The 16,799-nt window shown below is 42.0% G+C and overlaps 1 protein-coding gene across 1 annotated transcript in view; it reads left to right on the top strand.

Annotated features, from left to right (window-relative positions):
- LOC105479716 (ALK receptor tyrosine kinase) overlaps positions 1–16,799 on the top strand; it is a 750,786-nt gene that overhangs the window by 237,694 nt on the left and 496,293 nt on the right. Inside the window, exon 3 of the mRNA XM_011737869.3 lies at positions 1,098–1,262. Within this exon, the coding sequence (XP_011736171.2) occupies positions 1,098–1,262 (165 nt within the window). The remainder of the gene's footprint in view (positions 1–1,097; positions 1,263–16,799) is intronic.

Below are 16,799 nucleotides of genomic sequence, written 5' to 3'. Positions count from 1 at the left end.
TTGGGTTGGTTCCAAGTCTTTGCTATTGTGAACAGTGCTGTAATAAACATATATAGGCATGTGCCTGTATAGGAGAATAATTTATAAACCTTTGGGGATATACCCAGTAATGGGATTCCTGGGTCAAATGGTATTTCTGGTTCTAGATCCTTGAGGAATCACCACCCTGTCTTCCACAATGGTTGAACTAATTTACACTCCCACCAACAGTGTAAAAGCGTTTCTATTTCTATTTCTCCACAGCCTCACCAGCATCTGTTGTTTCCTTTTTAAAGATCACCATTCTAACTGGTGTGAGATGACATCTCATTGTGGTTTTGATTTGCATTTCTCTAATGACCCGTGATGATGAGCTTTTTTTCATATGTTTATTGGCCACATAACTCTTCTTTTGAGAAGTGTCTGTTCTTATCTTTTGCCCACTTTTTGATGGGGTTGTTTTTCTTGTAAATTTGTTTAAGCTCTTTGTAGATACTAGATATTAGCCCTTTGTTGGGTGGATAGATTGCAAACATTTTCTCCCATTCTGTAGGTTGCCTGTTTACTCTGACCCATCATCTAGGTTGTAAGCCCTGCATACATTAGATATTTGTAGAGAGTGTGTTTTACCACCAGTTCTTATAGCCAACTTGAGTGGTAATTATCAGCCCAATGTACAGGTGAGGGAATTAAGGGACAGAGAGGTGAGTTTTCTTGCTCGGAGTCACCGGGCTGGTAAAAGCAGTGCCAGACTTGGACTCAGGCCTTGTGCGTTGCTTGCGCAGGCTCTGCCCACTCACCCTCAGGCCCTCTCTGTGTCTTCAGGTAACTTCACAAGATGCAGAGCTTCCCACCATTCAACCTGTTAGTTAGCTCTGCTTTTTACCTGCCTTCTCTGAGAACATCTCCCATAATATGAGTTACAGAAAGGGCGCATTTTACTCTCTTAGGCCCCTTTTCACCAATACAGAGCCCTGTGGTATTGACAACTTATCTCCCCTGGACAGGGCAAAGGGTGTGGAGGAGATGAAGGCCAGCCTCCTAGTGTGGAGTGGAGGGGGCTGAAAAGCCACATTTGGGAAATGGTTTGTTCCACTGATCCTTGGCTCTTATTGCAGGTCTGGAGTGCAGCTTTGACTTCCCCTGTGAGCTGGAATATTCCCCTCCACTGCACGACCTCAGGAACCAGAGCTGGTCCTGGCGCCGTGTTCCCTCCGAGGAGGCCTCCCAGATGGACTTGCTGGATGGGCCTGAGGCAGAGCGTTCTAAGGAGATGCCCAGAGGTAAGGGAGAGACCACTGGTGATGTCGTGGGTGGGTCAGAGCCAGGCTGAAATGCCTGTTTCTGTTTGAAATGATGAGACTTCACCCCTGTTCTGCTCTGTTTCCTTTGAAACCTGCTTTTAATATCTGTGCCTTTCCATGGCTTCTTTAGCCATGCAAGGAAGGGAGGAAGACAAGTCCCATCTCAAGTTCAGCCCAACCCTTTATTCTTTAACAAGCAATAAAAGTAGGGTTTCAAAACTCTCCTCCATGCAGATTTCCCTGTAAGAGAAAGAGCTGATCGGTATTTGAAATTGGGTTGCCAGATAAAATACAAGATACCTCATTAAATTTGAATTTCAGATGAACAGCAAATGATTTTTTAGTATAAGGGTTTCTCATGCAATAGTTGGAACACACTTAAACTAAAAACTATTCCAATTATACAAAACAATTCAAATGTAATTGAGTGTCCTGCATTTTTATTTTTACTGCCAAATCAGGCAATCCTAATTTGGAAGGTATTGTAGAACTGGCTTAAATGTTTGTTTCAAAGCCATTCATAAATACTTAAGTGACATGTTTGCTTGGTGTGATGCTTTCTGTGGCCCTGAGCTGTTTATGAATGTCCTCTTCTTTATTATCAGGCCTAGGAAAGGTAGGCTCAGAGGAAAGTAGTGGGCAGTTGTTAAATTGTGCTGAGTTTCTTGGAGAGAGATATGGAGGCAGTAAGCCCTGGTCTAGTTTTATGTCTCACCAAGCCAAATCTTAGGGCTCCCAATGTCTTGAACCCAGAAAACTCTACTGACTCAGAATTGAAAGCCTATGTTCCTGGCTTTTAGGAAGAAGTAATAACTGAAATGGCAATGGGCTTATTGGACATTCAGGGTAGTTTTTTCAGTTTGCAAAGCACTCCCACCTGCACTATCTCATTGGATTTCAATGAGAGAGGCAGGGCAGAGAAGAAAACTAGTGCTCAGAGAGGGTGAGTGACTTGCCCAACATCACACAACACGTACATGTGAGTCTGGGTCTAAATACCTGCTGTGATGAGTCCTAGACAAGGGTACTGTCCACCACATCATGCTTCTGTCTTTGTAGCAAGACCAGGACCAGAGCGTGCTCTGTGGCCAGGTTCTTGACAGAGATCATCTCAGGCTCATGCTACTAGGGAGTCTAGCAGGTCAGGTCTCAGGTAAGCTGATGAGGGAGATTGGAGGTGGTACAAAAACAACTAATGCTCTCAGGCTTACACCTCAGCCTCTACCTTGTCATCAAAGAACCAAAGGAGACTTTCCTTTCTAGATACTTTCCTGGGCTGACTTTTTGTTTTTATAACTCTTTTGGGATTGCTTGACCTTGACTTATGTTTTAAGCTGCCTTTTTCTGGATTTTGATAGGTATTGTAGTGTGTGTGTGTGTGTGTGTGTGTGTGTGTATGTGTGTAGGTGAATGCTCTTAACCAGAAAGTACATCAGAATTCTTCTGGAGAACTTATGAAAAATACTGCCTCAATCCCATAACCTGAGATTCTGATTCAGTAGATCTGAGATGGAGACTACGTATCTGTGTATTTTACATTTTTACTAGGAAATTTAGCAAAAAGTGGATATAATATGCATGCCTAGATTAGAGATTACAACAAAACCAACAACACTTGCATTCTCACTGCCAAATAGCTGAAGAATCTGAACATTATCAGTCTTTTTGGGGTTTCCTCTATCCCACCTAGATAACAAACTTTTCCTCACCCTCCAAGGTAACCACTCTCCTACATGTTGTGTGAATCACTTATTTGCTCTTTTTCATGGCTATACTACCTATGTATATAGCTCCAAACAACATATTGACTAGGTTTGCCTGTTTTCAGCCTTGTATATAAATGGGATTATACTGTCTTTGATCTGTTCACTTTGATAGATGTAGCTGTGATTCATTTGCTTTTGGTACTATATTCATCCTTTGCATAAAAATACACAATTGATCTCTTCTACTGTCATTGAACATTTGAATTATTTCTAGGTTCTTGCTATTGCCATCAACACTATTGTAAACATTTTTGTACATCTCTCTTGGTGCACATGTTCAAGATTTTATCTAGAACAGGGACCCCAACCCCCAGGCTGCAGACTGGTACCTGTCCAAGGCCTGTTAGGAACGGGACGCATAGCTGGAGGTGAGTAGCAAGCGAGCCAGCATTACTGCCTGAGCTCCGCCTCCTGTCAGATCAGCTGCTGCATTAGATTCTTATAGAAACGTGAATCTTCTTGTGCACTCCACACACACACAGACCGTGCATGCAGGGGATCTAGGTTGAGTGCTTCTTATGAGAATCTAATGCCTGGTGATCTGAGGTGGAACATTTTCATCCCAAAACCATCTGTGGAAAAATTGTCTTCCAAGAAACTAGTCCTTAGTGCCAAAAACGTTGGGGACCATTGCTCCAACAGCATGTAACTAAGAGTGGAATTGCTGGGTGAGAGGGTCAGTGCATCTTTCATTTCATTGGTTAATGCCGGTCTATTTTCCAAAGTGGTTGCACCAATTTGTACTCCTACTAGTGATATATTGGTATTCCTCCCCATGGCTTTACATCCTCATCAATATCTGCTATTGCGAGACTATATTTTTTTTATCTGTCTGGCGAATGAAATACAGTATCCCGTTGCAGCTTCAATTTTCATGGAAGTCTGTTTTATTTTATTTCTCTTAAGTTTCTTGGGTGATTCTGAGGCACAGCTGGGCTTGTAATACTGTTGACTTACTCTCATTCAGGCGTACTCCCATTCAGCCACCCCTAGGACTGTCTCCAGAGTCCAGCATTTAACCTCTAGAAACAAGTATTTTTGGTCACTACAGATTTTTTAAAAATTTATATTCCAGGAGTGGAACTGTGATTACAGTTCAGTGAGATCAAGAGAGAGGGACAAGTGGAAATTGTGTTCTTCGTGAATTCCACTGATGGTACGCAGTCACACATTATAACTTTGAAAGTTTATGCTTTAAAAAAATTTTTAAACAGTGCCAATACATTGTGCATTTCACTTGGTGACCTGTTTCTCCTCTTCTACCTGTGATTGCTGACATGAGCACATTATACTGAGTACTATGAGAAAACAAAAAAGAAGGGGAAGAGGAGACAAGAAAATAAATAAATTTTTACTTCTCAGCATTCCTTAGCATGGAAACATATCAATGCCTATTGTTTTTATGAAGCTGGATCCCAAGGGTCAGTGCACACACTGAATATGAAACTTTCCCATTAGATTAATCAGGATTGGAATATCCATTTATTTAAAGTAAATGTTGTCAACTTCCATTGCTCTGAAAACTCATCACTGTTAGCATCAGGTAGTAGTTAGCAATACTAAGGATGGTGGTGTGAACAACCATAGCAAAAGCTGCTGTGGATACACCAGACTCCTTTACCAAGCTCTTTCATGAACGGGCACATCCAAACATAGCTTAAGAGAGGCTTACCACTGTCAGAAACTTCTAATTTTTCTGGGGTCTAATGGAGGGGTCTGTACTCACACAGCATGGATCAGTCATGGAAACAAGGAGATGAGCCTCCCAGCCCTCCCAGAAACTCCACTGCTTCAGTAATGACACTGAGAGGTGTTTGGAGCTTTCAGGTGTGGGTCTCTTGTCACTTTTTTAGTCAATTCTTTACACCACTAGCTTTCCCTGAAGTAGCATTGTTCCTCATGAAGCAGCCTACTGTAATAAACTCCCTTGACCTTCAGGGAAAGAAGTGAAGGTAAAGGAAGAGAAAACAACCTGTCCATTCGGCACAATGGCCAAGCAGGGTCCTATATTCCAATCCTAACTCCCAGAGCTTTAGAGTCTCAGTTTCTCGGTCATTTTGGTAGAAAGGGTGCTGGCGGTGAAGATGAGAAGCGGGGATGGGTTGCCTTTAGTATGATGTAGTCACTATTTTGTTTTCTAACTCAATATTCATGGGTCAGAGAGTATTTAGATGCTATTGCAATATTTCTTGTCAGGTATAGAAGGGCCAGAAAAAGGCAGCAAGATGATACCAATCAAAGATAATGAACTGTAAGTGTATAAATCCTGAATGATTTTAATTTATGGCCTCTGTAGCTGAGAATAATAAGGAAGATACAATTCAGAGCAGCAAGATAATAAAAAGTGATCATTTTGATGGAACATAATATGAATGAATAAAATCTTGAAGAACCATCAGATCGAGGCATTCTGTGACTTTTTAAGAAGTGCCAGGGGCCATGTTGATGTCTAACTTCTTCCGGTGTTTTGGAATGTAGTCAAGGTATTTTTCTTCTCCAGCAAGGCAGGATTTTACTATGTAGCATGAATCCTGGCTTAAAAATGGAAAACACACTCTCACCCCATCCACAGAGCCCCGTCCCCAGCGCCTCACTCCCAGGCACACACAGGAAAGATGGAAGCAGACTCCACAGTGAGGAGGCTCCTATTCTTCCTGGATCGGCTCCACTCTCTCCCAGTGCTCCAGCTCTCAGGTTTTTGCTTTGATTTGTTTTGTTTTGGTGGAGGATCTGGATGCAGCACTGCTACTGAGGTTCTTCTGTTCATCAAGATGGCTTCGTTTTCAAAAGGTGGTGAAACACCGTCCTGGAGCCCTGGAGTGGCTAAGGATGCTTTCACACATGACTAGGGTGTTGCAACACCAGGATGGGGTCATTCAAACTTTTGATGCACTCCTGCTATACCCTTGTGTATTAGTTTCCTGTGGCTGTTTTAACAAATTCTTACGAACCGGATGGCTTAAACAACAGAAATTCGTTCTCTCCTTATTCTAGAAGTCAACAGTATGAAATAAAGATGTCTGCAGGGTTAGTACCTTCCGGAGGCTGTGAAGGGAAATCCTTTCCATGCCCCACTCCTAGCTTCTGGTGTTGCCAGGAATCCTTGGCATTCCTTAGCTTGTAGATGTCTTACTCCAAACTCTTCCTCTGTCATCACATGGCATGCCTCCTGTGTCTCTGTCTGAAATCTGTGTCTTAATGGGACATATGTTATTAGATTGAAGGTCTACCTTTAAGTCCAGCATGATCTCATTCTGGGATGCTTGATAACATCTGCAAATACTCTATTTTCAAATCAGGTCATCTTTACAGGTACTCTGGGGTTAGGATTTGGACAGATCCCCTGGGAGCCACTCTTCAGCCCACTATGCCTTGGTTTTTCTCCCGCTGTGTCTGGGTTGGCATGTGGATCCCATGCACCTGTGGACTGTGAATTCTCAGACCCTTCAGGAAGTCTGATTAGACAGGTTCAGAAGAGCCCAGATTCATCCAGCATTTCTCATCCTTTCTTCAATTTCTTCCCCCACTCCAAAAGTTTGCCATATTCTTAAAAAGGTCCCTGAACACTTCTCAAGTGAACTGTATCCCAGGAGTAGCAGGGACCTGAGTCACCTTTTGAGCTGCAGGTGCAGGTTTTGTGGGAAAACCCTCTCAGGATATAGCCCCCTTTGCACCCACAGTCACTGCAGGCTGCAAATAAGTGGCTGAGTTGACTCTGAGTCTCGCCTCTGACTCTTGATCTTTTGAGGCATTGATAGGCTACTGGAATGATAAAGGGCTGCCCAGCATTTCCTCCTTCATCAGTGAAACTCATCGTTAGCCAACCGATTTCTGCCTTCAGGCTTCATTTGCTGATTGGTGGGGACCTCTGATACCTACATGCAAATGGGTTTACCACTCTTCCTGGAGAGCAAGTGCCATAGGTGAGGAAGGGTAGGAGGTGTCCTTACAGACGAGGACAGGCTCTCAGTAAGATGGAGACAGACGACCTTCAGAGCTGGAGAATCACTGATCTTTATCCCGAGAGCGCTGCTGTTGTCCCTGCTCTGCACCACTGCAGAGTGAAATGTGCTAATGCAGGCTTCAAGTCCGGCATTTACGGCCCACAGGGTTCAGTGGTCACCCTGAAGTTCATCTGGTTAATGGGAGTCAATAATTACACATTTCACTTTGTCTGTAGGAACAGCCTTTAGCAAACCTCTTGTTTTAGAAGAATGTTGAAGTTGGGGAAACAGGAGAGGTAAGAAAACTGAAATAGAAGAAAAATGTAATCGGAGTGACTGCTGATCACACACACAGAAATGCAGACACATACTCACAGGCCGAACAATGCTCCTTTCTTTTCACTTGTTTCAAACCGGATGATCTAAACTGGGATTGTCCTTGCCCGGTATTCACAGGCTGCAGCTCCCCAGAGCTCCCTTCCTTTGCTGCTCTGTTCATGGCCAAGTTTATACTTTAAGTCAATGGTCTCCAAACTTTATTTTGTTGTATGCCCCATCGGTAAAATTTTTGATCATGTACTCCTACCATTTTATATTCATCAATTATATGCACTTTTATGTGCCTAATTGTATAATACTATTTATTAGCAAAGGTTTTTCTTTTCTTTTTGAGATAAAATAAATATAATTAGAGCCACACATCTGTCCTCTATAAATGGAATCAGACTTCCTTGTTTGTTAAGTCATCTCACCCTGGCCCAAAGGTTCCCAATATCTCTGTCCCTTTTCCAGTCCTTTAAGGAGCATTTCTGGGGCAGGGTTCTCCCTGTCCACTCTCTTCCCATTACATGGGCTGTGCTGGCCAGGGACTCCTTCACCAGGAAGGCCTCACACACAGCTCTAGCCCCTGTGTTCCCTCTTAAGTTTCAAAGACCGTTATCCTCTTTTCTCAGAATCTGCATCATTTGGAGAGGAAAGAAAGAACTTCTTGGTTGAGTGCTACTGACAACACTAACTCTCCAAAGTCAAGAGATATCTTTCTAGAAATTCATGTTTTCATTTCAACGGACATACCTAAGATACAGGCTGCAACCAATATTTCCTACTGGCTTATCTAAAAAACTATCTTGGTGCTGTTTATGATGGTGAAAACTAGAAATAATTTAAATGCCTAAAATAAGGAATTAATTACATAAAATACAGTATACCTAAAATATTATAACACAATTACAGGTATACTTTGTAAAAATATTGAGGCCAGGCGCGGTGGCTCAAGCCTGTAATCCCAGCACTTTGGGAGGCCGAGACGGGCGGATCACGAGGTCAGGAGATCGAGACCATCCTGGCGAACACGGTGAAACCCCGTCTCTACTAAAAAAAATACAAAAAACTAGCCGGGCGAGGTGGCGGGCGCCTGTAGTCCCAGCTACACAGGAGGCTGAGGCAGGAGAATGGCGTAAACCCGGGAGGCGGAGCTTGCAGTGAGCTGAGATCCGGCCACTGCGCTCCAGCCCCGGCGACAGAGCGAGACTCCGTCTCAAAAAAAAAAAAAATATTGAATAATATGGGGAAGTATTTGGAACCTATTATAAAAAGCAAGTTAAAGAATGTGTGTAGTAGAAGTTGTTTGTAAAAGAAAAAAAACTAAGTACCTAAGGAAAAAGTCCATAAGGAAATATACCAACATAGTAGCAGAAGTTATTTCTAGATAGATTAATTATTAGTGATTTTCATTTCCTTCTGTTGCTTTTGCTATTTTCCAAATTTGAGTTCATTAACATGTATTATTTTTATAATAAGATAAAACATGCTATTATTTTTAATACAAAGGGATCAAAAATTCTCATTCAAGACTGTATTGAGTTATTCTATTGAGTTCTATTCTATTATTCTATTCTATATGTATTCTATTGAGTTATCTTAGACTTTGGGGGGAAAATGTTAACTATTTTGTGCCACAACCACAGTCAAAAAAGCCCATCCAAAAATTCTGGCTAGGATGCAGTAGGCAAGCAGACAGACAAGCAGGTTCTTTTCCTGCCTGCCTGCCTAGGGACAGAACATTGGCAGCTCGTATGGGCTCCCAAGTCCAGAGCACCCCATCCCCTACCTCTTTCTGCTTGGCTTATCCTTGAAGGGTAGGAAGAGGGAAATGTGGAAAATAAGTGTGCAGCAGGCTCAGGAATACACCCAGCAGCCAAATCCAGCATCTAAGTAAGAGTACAGAAACACACCCACTTCAGTTCAATTTTTGCCCCTGCAGACTTACCAAGAGGGCTCTGTGTACTCATGCTTTTCATTTGAGCATGATTTCTCATCACGCTAAGGTCACTGGGTAGATGTGTGGCCTTTTATCCCTGCCCGTCTTCTGGAATTCACCAGGAAAGCCCACATTAGTTCTCTGGTTCTGTTTACAGAAGCATGTCACTTGTCTCTCAAGCAATATGGTCCCTGGCCCTTGAGCAATCACATCAACAAGTTGTGGCGTGTGATTCTTTCCATCTAATGTGATTCTGATACAACTAGCAGCTGGAGTTTGGGCTCCTCAGAAAGGTTGCCTTAATGGGTGGCATTCTTGCCTCAGGGGTGGAACTTCCAGGGAAGTATTATTCACCTCCCCATCAGGACAGGCCTCTCCTGGGGTGCTGGGATGGATAATAGATGTCCAGTGAACATGGAAACCCTCCTAACTGAACCTCATGGGTCTGCCCACAGGGAGATGGGGAGCTAGGCATGTGGAGCAAGGAAAGAAGGACTGGCTGGGGAAGCAGAGGCCTGGCTCTGGTCCCAGCTCTGCCATTAGGAGCATCACTTTACCTCTCTGGGTCTTGGCTTCCTCATCTGTTAGGTAATAGACTAGATGGTCAATAAGGCCATTTCCTGCTCTAAGACAAGGGTTAGGCATATGCAATACAAATGATGGCCAAATACCTGGCACAAAACCTGTGAGGCACAGAAATCTCTACCAGCCCAGAGAGAGAGAGACCCACCTCCTAAGGTTTGGCCATGGTTTCTGGAATCTAAACAGCCCAATGATTCAGGTCACCCTTTGTACCACAGTGCCAAGATAGGATCATTGCCTCCAGAAACCCTAGTATTTTCTCTGGAGGAGGGAAAGAGGAACTCCTGGCCCATCACAGCAGCTGAACTTGTCAGATTAGATTCCAGAGGTTTGGGAGCCTGAGGAGGGATCATAGCACAGAACTAAAAACTAGTATTGGCAAATTAATGCTTCCTCCAGCCCCCAACAAGATGTCCCAATCTCTAGAACCTGTGAAGATGTTACTTTATAGGGCAAAAGAAACTTTGCAGATGAGATTGTCTTGGATGATCTGGGTTGACCTAGTGGAATCACAGGGGTCCTTAAAAGGGAAGGAGGAAGGCGGGAGAGTCAGTGTCAGAGAAGGAATGTGAAGAAGGAAGCAAAGATCAGAGAGGGATGGAGATTTAAGGAGGTTACATTGCTGGCTTTAAAAATGGAGGAAGAAGCCATGAGAGGAAGAATAGAGGTGGCCTCTAAGGGCTGGAAAAGAAGAGGACGTGGATTCTACCTGGAAGCTCATCCGGAAGGAACGCAGTTCTACTAACCCATTTTATACTTCTGACCTGCAGAACCAAAAGATAATACAGTTGTGTCATTTTCAGCCTCCTACTTTCTGGTAACTTGTTACTGCAGCAATAGGATACTAACACAGCTGGTCTTGACCAAGTTGGCATGAAAATTGACATCCTCTTGGGGCCAGGGCCAGGGCTTACCTGGGACATGATTCTAGAAGGATCAGGGCTGAGAAGACTTCAAGACAAACTGACTTAGATACATTGAAGGTATCCAGTGAATTCTGGCTGAAAATGCAGTCCTTAAACTGTCTCCTCCACTGTAAATAGAATAAACTTCTCTATGGACAGAAATGGGGCAGAAATACCCAAGAGGACAAGAGCTGAGGCCAGAAATAAGGAGATGCATCTGGGAGTTTGGCTCTTGTAGGGCAAGAAGTACCGAAAGTACCCCCAGGGAGGGTCCCGGAGAAGGCCAGTTGCTAGAAATGTGGTACCTGGGATAAGGCTACTACTTTACCTGTGGAGAGAGCCTGAAAGAGCTGTAACACCTGCCAAGAGCTTGGTTTCTATGAAGCTCCTGTCTGGGGTGGTTGGAGGAGGCAGTGAAACTACACACACACGGGTTGGGGTGAGCTGCCAGCTGGCTCAGAAATAAGCCCTGTTTCCTGTCCCAAATGAAACTGGTAAGAGTTGCAGACTGTAAAGTGCTTCTCCAGCCATAGTCACAATTGATTCCTATAACGTAGCAAGATAAGTATTATCAGTATTCCTAATTTATAGATGATAACCTAAGATGAACTGGTAAGTTTCAAAGAGAGGAAACTGAGTCTTTCTCATTCATTGCAGTGTTCCAAGAGCCTAGCCTAAGCCTCAGTATAAAATAGGCATTCATTAAATATTTCTTAACCTATAGTTAGAAGCTTGGAGAGATGAAGTAAGAGGTTCAAATCTGCAAAGTCAGTATATCGCAGAATCAGATACTCAATTCCAGTTTTTGACCCAGTCTTAACGTTCTAACCATTACGATAAGCTCTTCTTAAAGCACAATGTTTCCCAGGCCTGTGCCTACAGAAGACTCACCCTCATTAGATATCTGGCAGTATATTCAGAAGTTCGGGGCATCACCCAGATACCAGTGATACTGGGGTATCCGCTTTGTTCTATGACACAACCAAATTACATCAATTGGGGTGTCTGGAAGTGCAATGTCTTCAGAGGGGTCTTGGGAAGCCCACTGTTACCTGTGTCTTCTTTGCAGATGGCCGGGTTGAGGGGTGCTGCCCAAGGCAGCTGCAGCCTAAAACTTACCATCCATCCCGGCCACACAGAGATGCAATCCATGTGAGGAAGTGGAATTGGTTACTGCACCAGCTAAGCTGTTTATAGCTTCCCTGCCCTTTTAGAAATGGAAGGAGCACTGTGCTGAGAGTTGAGTGCTGGGTTGGCCGTTGGTTGACACGTGACTTCAGACCTCAGTCTCTTAATTGGTGAATTGAGTGGGTGGGACTAGATCATCTATGAAAGAATGTGGAGCTGTCTTTTTGCTTTCCTTACTTCCTCGTGTTAAGAAGCTTTTATTAGTGTTATCTGAGTTTTTTAGCCTCACTGATTTCTATATATCAAATAATATAGATAAGACACATCCTAAAGAAAAATGGGCTCTGCTTAAGAAAAGCCATGAACCACTCTGAATTTATGCTTGAAGAGATTTGAAAGAAAGCCAGGACCTTGCAAAAAAGAATAAAATAAAATTCTCTTGAATGGGGATAACTACAGAATTATTCTACTTAGAGTGGAAAGATAATCTTTACTCATTCAAGATGGAGAAAGACTGGTTCAATGTAAGTTGAAGAGGGATCTGGGGGTCATTTTACCTCTGTGGCTCCCTTTCCTGACTTGTTATAAAAATCAGTCGAAATAATGCACAAGAGACCATTCTGTAAACAGGAAAATGGCACAGTAGAGTAACATGCAGCCCTGCCTGACAGCAGCCATCCAGCCACAGCAGCCTGAAGCAAGCGGTGCTTCTCTGTCTTGGTGTAAGGATCTTGACCCTACAAAACAGGCTTATTGGGCCCAGGCATTCACATATAACATCATATCTGGGGGTGGGGGGTGGGTTAAACTCAGGAATTTTGGACATGACAAAGGATATGCTAAGAATGAGGAGCCCTCACCTGAGGCAGTAATCATGCACATTTACAAATGGAAGTGCAGCAAGCTTGAAAGAATACATACACAGGGCTTCAGATCTCATTGTCTAGCTCTTTTTACTAAGTGATTGGTGAGGACCTTTAACCTGCATGGCAAAGGCTGTGGTCAGGTTATTCTTACCTAATGCATTATGGTCCACTTTGAGTTTTCTCCATCTTGCTTTGGGATCCTTACTACTGATTGCTAGTCATGCTTTTTTTTTTTTCTTTCTTGAGACAGAGTCTTACTCTGTCGCCCAGGCTGGAGTGCAGTGATGCCATCTCAGTTCACTGTAACCTCTGCCTCCTGGGTTCAAGCGACTCTCCTGCCTCTGCTTCCCAAGTAGCTGGGACTACAGGTGCATGCCACCGCACCCAGCTAATTTTTGTATTTTTAGTGGAGATGGGGTTTCATCATGTTGACCAGGCTGGTCTCAAACTCCTGACCTCAAGTGATCCTCCTGCCTTGGTCTACCAAAGTGCTGGGATTACAGGTGTGAGCCACCATGCCCAGCTTTCATGCTTGATCAAAGTACATGTGTTGAGTTAATACTCCTTTCCTAATTGATTCTTGTGGAAGCTGTTATTATTTGGAAATATGAAAGATGCTGTATTTACTTGTTAATGAAACTAATAGCATACATAGTGTGGCAGCTCCCTGTGTCTCTTTTCTGGAGCACCCTGACCTGTATCTGTGTTATAGTTGGCAACTTCCTTCTTTCTGTTGTGATCAGCATTTAGAGGCTGTACCTAGAGGCAATAAAAGAGGTATTTGAAATATTGTGCTAAGAATGATGAATTATTCTTAGGTAAGGTGCCTACAATGAGAATAGTCTTTCGATTATATATTGCCATGACACTAAAGTAGATAGACATTCAATTTACTTCTGCAACAACAGCTTAGGATGCCCCTGTTTAATCCCCTTATCTCCAACATTACTTCAGCTAAACAAACATAAAGTATTATTAAAGTATCATTATGTAGGTTAAATAATCTTCCTCTCCTAAGATTTATTCTTCTTCATTTATTAAGACAATACACTGATACCCAAAGGAATTCATTCTATAGTGGTATGTACCCAGGCAGTGCAGTGTGGGAGAACTCGGTACAGTCACTGCTCTCTCTCCCATGTCCAAGCTCCAAACACAGATTATATCCTATTTGGAGCCTTTAACTATAAAATAGGTCAGAGCACTGGGAATATTAAAAAATAGAGTCATCAAAATAATTAATGCTTTCAAAATGAGGATTTGAGAGAAGACAGGAGTCTCAGTGCTTTTGGCTAGGCAGTTCTCTAGAGAGAACCCATAATTGCCCAGCCCTCAAATGAGTGCTTCATTCATTTCTCTCACTTTTGCTGTATGTTACTTTTCCATCTCTCTCCTATCCCCGTGTTCTCTCTTCCTCTTCCCTCCTCAATCTCTTTGCCCTCGAAAGCCTGAAGTATTCTTCCTATCAACAACTCTGGAAATGGAATAGGCAGAACCAGCAAGATTGGCTGACATACAGACCGAATGGGCTGGCCCTACTAATAAAAACAAATTCAGACACCTGTTGGTCTTTTGTGTGATGCATATTTAAGGACAAATTTAAGAAACATTGCTTGCTAGAGAAACAAGCTTAGTTGTCTAAATTAATAAGAGAGGTGAATTCCAGAAGCCTGTGAGAATGAGGAAAGTATTACACTGAGTAATATTTTTTAAGTAAACTGGATCAACTGGGTTCTGTGCTCCTGAGATCAAAGACAGGATGAAAACTCAGTGTCCTTTGGAAGGAAATCAGGTGTCCAGGTGGAGTGAAATAAAGATGAGGTTGAGGGGGAAAGGGGCAATGTGCATGTCCAATGGGGTTGTAGGTGAAAGTGATCATCTCAGAGGGAAGTGGGATGGGGCTGGGATAGGGCAAGAACTACTCTACTAGTCTGAGGTTCCATTTATGACTGCATATATTCCCAATGGAGATGGGACAGAGTCTGAGGTAGCCACAGCCTTTTAGCCAGTCCTAAGGTTGTGTATATGCAGAGCAGACACGCAAGAACTCAACAGCCTGAACATTAAACTGCATTCCTCCTCCAAATTTTTAAGACCTGACATACACAAAAAAAGAAAAAAAACGCATTATCTTACCTATACACAGATCTATTGACAGATGACAGAAGTCTTACTGACTTAAGGAGTATAAGAACATCATCTATAAAAACATTTGCCAGTCACTAAGGAACACAGGAACTACCCATAGAAATCCAGGCTTAAAAATCAAAACAGCTGGGTATGGTGGCACATGCCTGTAGTCCCAGCTACTCGAGCGGCTGAGGCAGAAAGAATGGTTAAACCCAGGAGATCTAAGCTGTAGTGTGCTATGCTGATAAGTGTCTGCACTGAGTTTGGCATCAATATGGTGACCTCCCAGGAGCGGGGGACTACCAGGTTGCCTAAAGAAGGATGAACTGGATAGGTTGTAAACAAAGCAGGTCAAAACTACTTTGCTGATGAGTAGTGAGATCATGCCTATGAATAGCCCCTGCACTCCAGCCTGGGCAACATAGCAAGACCCCATCTCTTTTTTATTAAAAAAGTAAAAATAAAAATACGCACCAGAAAAAGAATCAACAGAGACATCAGCCTCCACACACTGTGGGGAAGACAGACTTCACAGATAGAACCCAGCCAACATACTAAACAAAGAAACAAAACTAACAAAGATAGCAAAATAAAACAGCTATAAGAACAAGAAAAGAACCTGTGGCCGTCTTCAGGGGGAAATATCAGAATCCAGAATTGCTGTAATATATTATCCAAAATGTTCAGTTTTAGCAAAAATGAGAATATATGCAAAGAAATAATACAATATGATTCATACTCAAGAAAACAAAAAGCTAATAGAAACTTTCTGAATGTCCTTAAATATTGGATTTAGAAAACAAAACCTTAAATGTAGCTATTGTGAATATATTCAATTAAAAACAAAGAAGTAAAGAACAGCATGACAACAATGAGCAATAATAACCAAAAAAAACGAGAATTTGACGGGACAGATAAAAATCTTTTAAAAAGAAACCGAAATGGAAAATCTTGAGTTGGAAAATGCAATAACTAAAATGGAGAATTCACTAGTCCAGCTCAACAGCAGATTTAAGAAGCAGAAGAAATAAAATGTGAAGACAAGCCAGTATAAATTTTTCAACCTGAAGAACAGAGAGAGAAATGTTTTAAGAAAAATGTTCAGATCCTAAGAAACCCCTGGGACAACATCAAGTATTATATGTGTTTAATAGAAGTCCTGTAAGAGAGAAAAGAAAAGGGGGGCAAAATTTTTTTGAAGAAATAATGGCCTAAAACTTGCCAAATTTGGTGAAAGAAAAATCAGTTTACACATCCAAGTGCCTCAGAAAATCCCAACTCGAATAAATACGATGAGATCTACATCTAGACATATAATCATCATATTGTTAAGTGCCACCAAAGATCTTAAAGCAGCAAGAGCAAAATAGCATATCGTGTACAGGGAATATTGAAATGATTAATGGCTGACTTCTTATTTAAAACACGAAAGACTAAAAGACAGTGGAATACATGTTCTAACATGTTGAAAGATAAGAAAAATATCAACAAGATTTTGATATCAAGCAAAACTAACCTTTAAAAATAAAGACAAAACAAATAATTCCCAGAAAAACAAAGACAGAGAATTTGTTGCCAGCTGACCTGCTTTACAATAAATACTAAAGGAAGTCTTTCAGGCTGAAATGAATAATACCAGGGGCTAACCTGAATCCATGGGGAGAAATAAAGAGTACCAGAAATGGTAAACGTATGAGTTAATATAAAAGCCTCAAACAACCTTTTTCTTATTCTCTTAACATCTTAAAAGACATAAAATTATATAAATCCGCAATTATAACACTATATTGTTGGGTTGATAACATATATAGATCTATATAGGACAATAACAGCACAAAAAATGGAGAAAAAATAAAATTATATTGGAGCAAAATTTCTATATTTTAGTAAAATTAAGTAATATTAATCTGAAGTAGACTGTGATAAACTAAGATG

The sequence above is a fragment of the Macaca nemestrina genome, chromosome 13 (assembly GCF_043159975.1).
Source record: "Macaca nemestrina isolate mMacNem1 chromosome 13, mMacNem.hap1, whole genome shotgun sequence".
NCBI lineage: Eukaryota > Metazoa > Chordata > Mammalia > Primates > Cercopithecidae > Macaca > Macaca nemestrina.
This window is presented reverse-complemented; position numbering and strand designations above follow the sequence as displayed.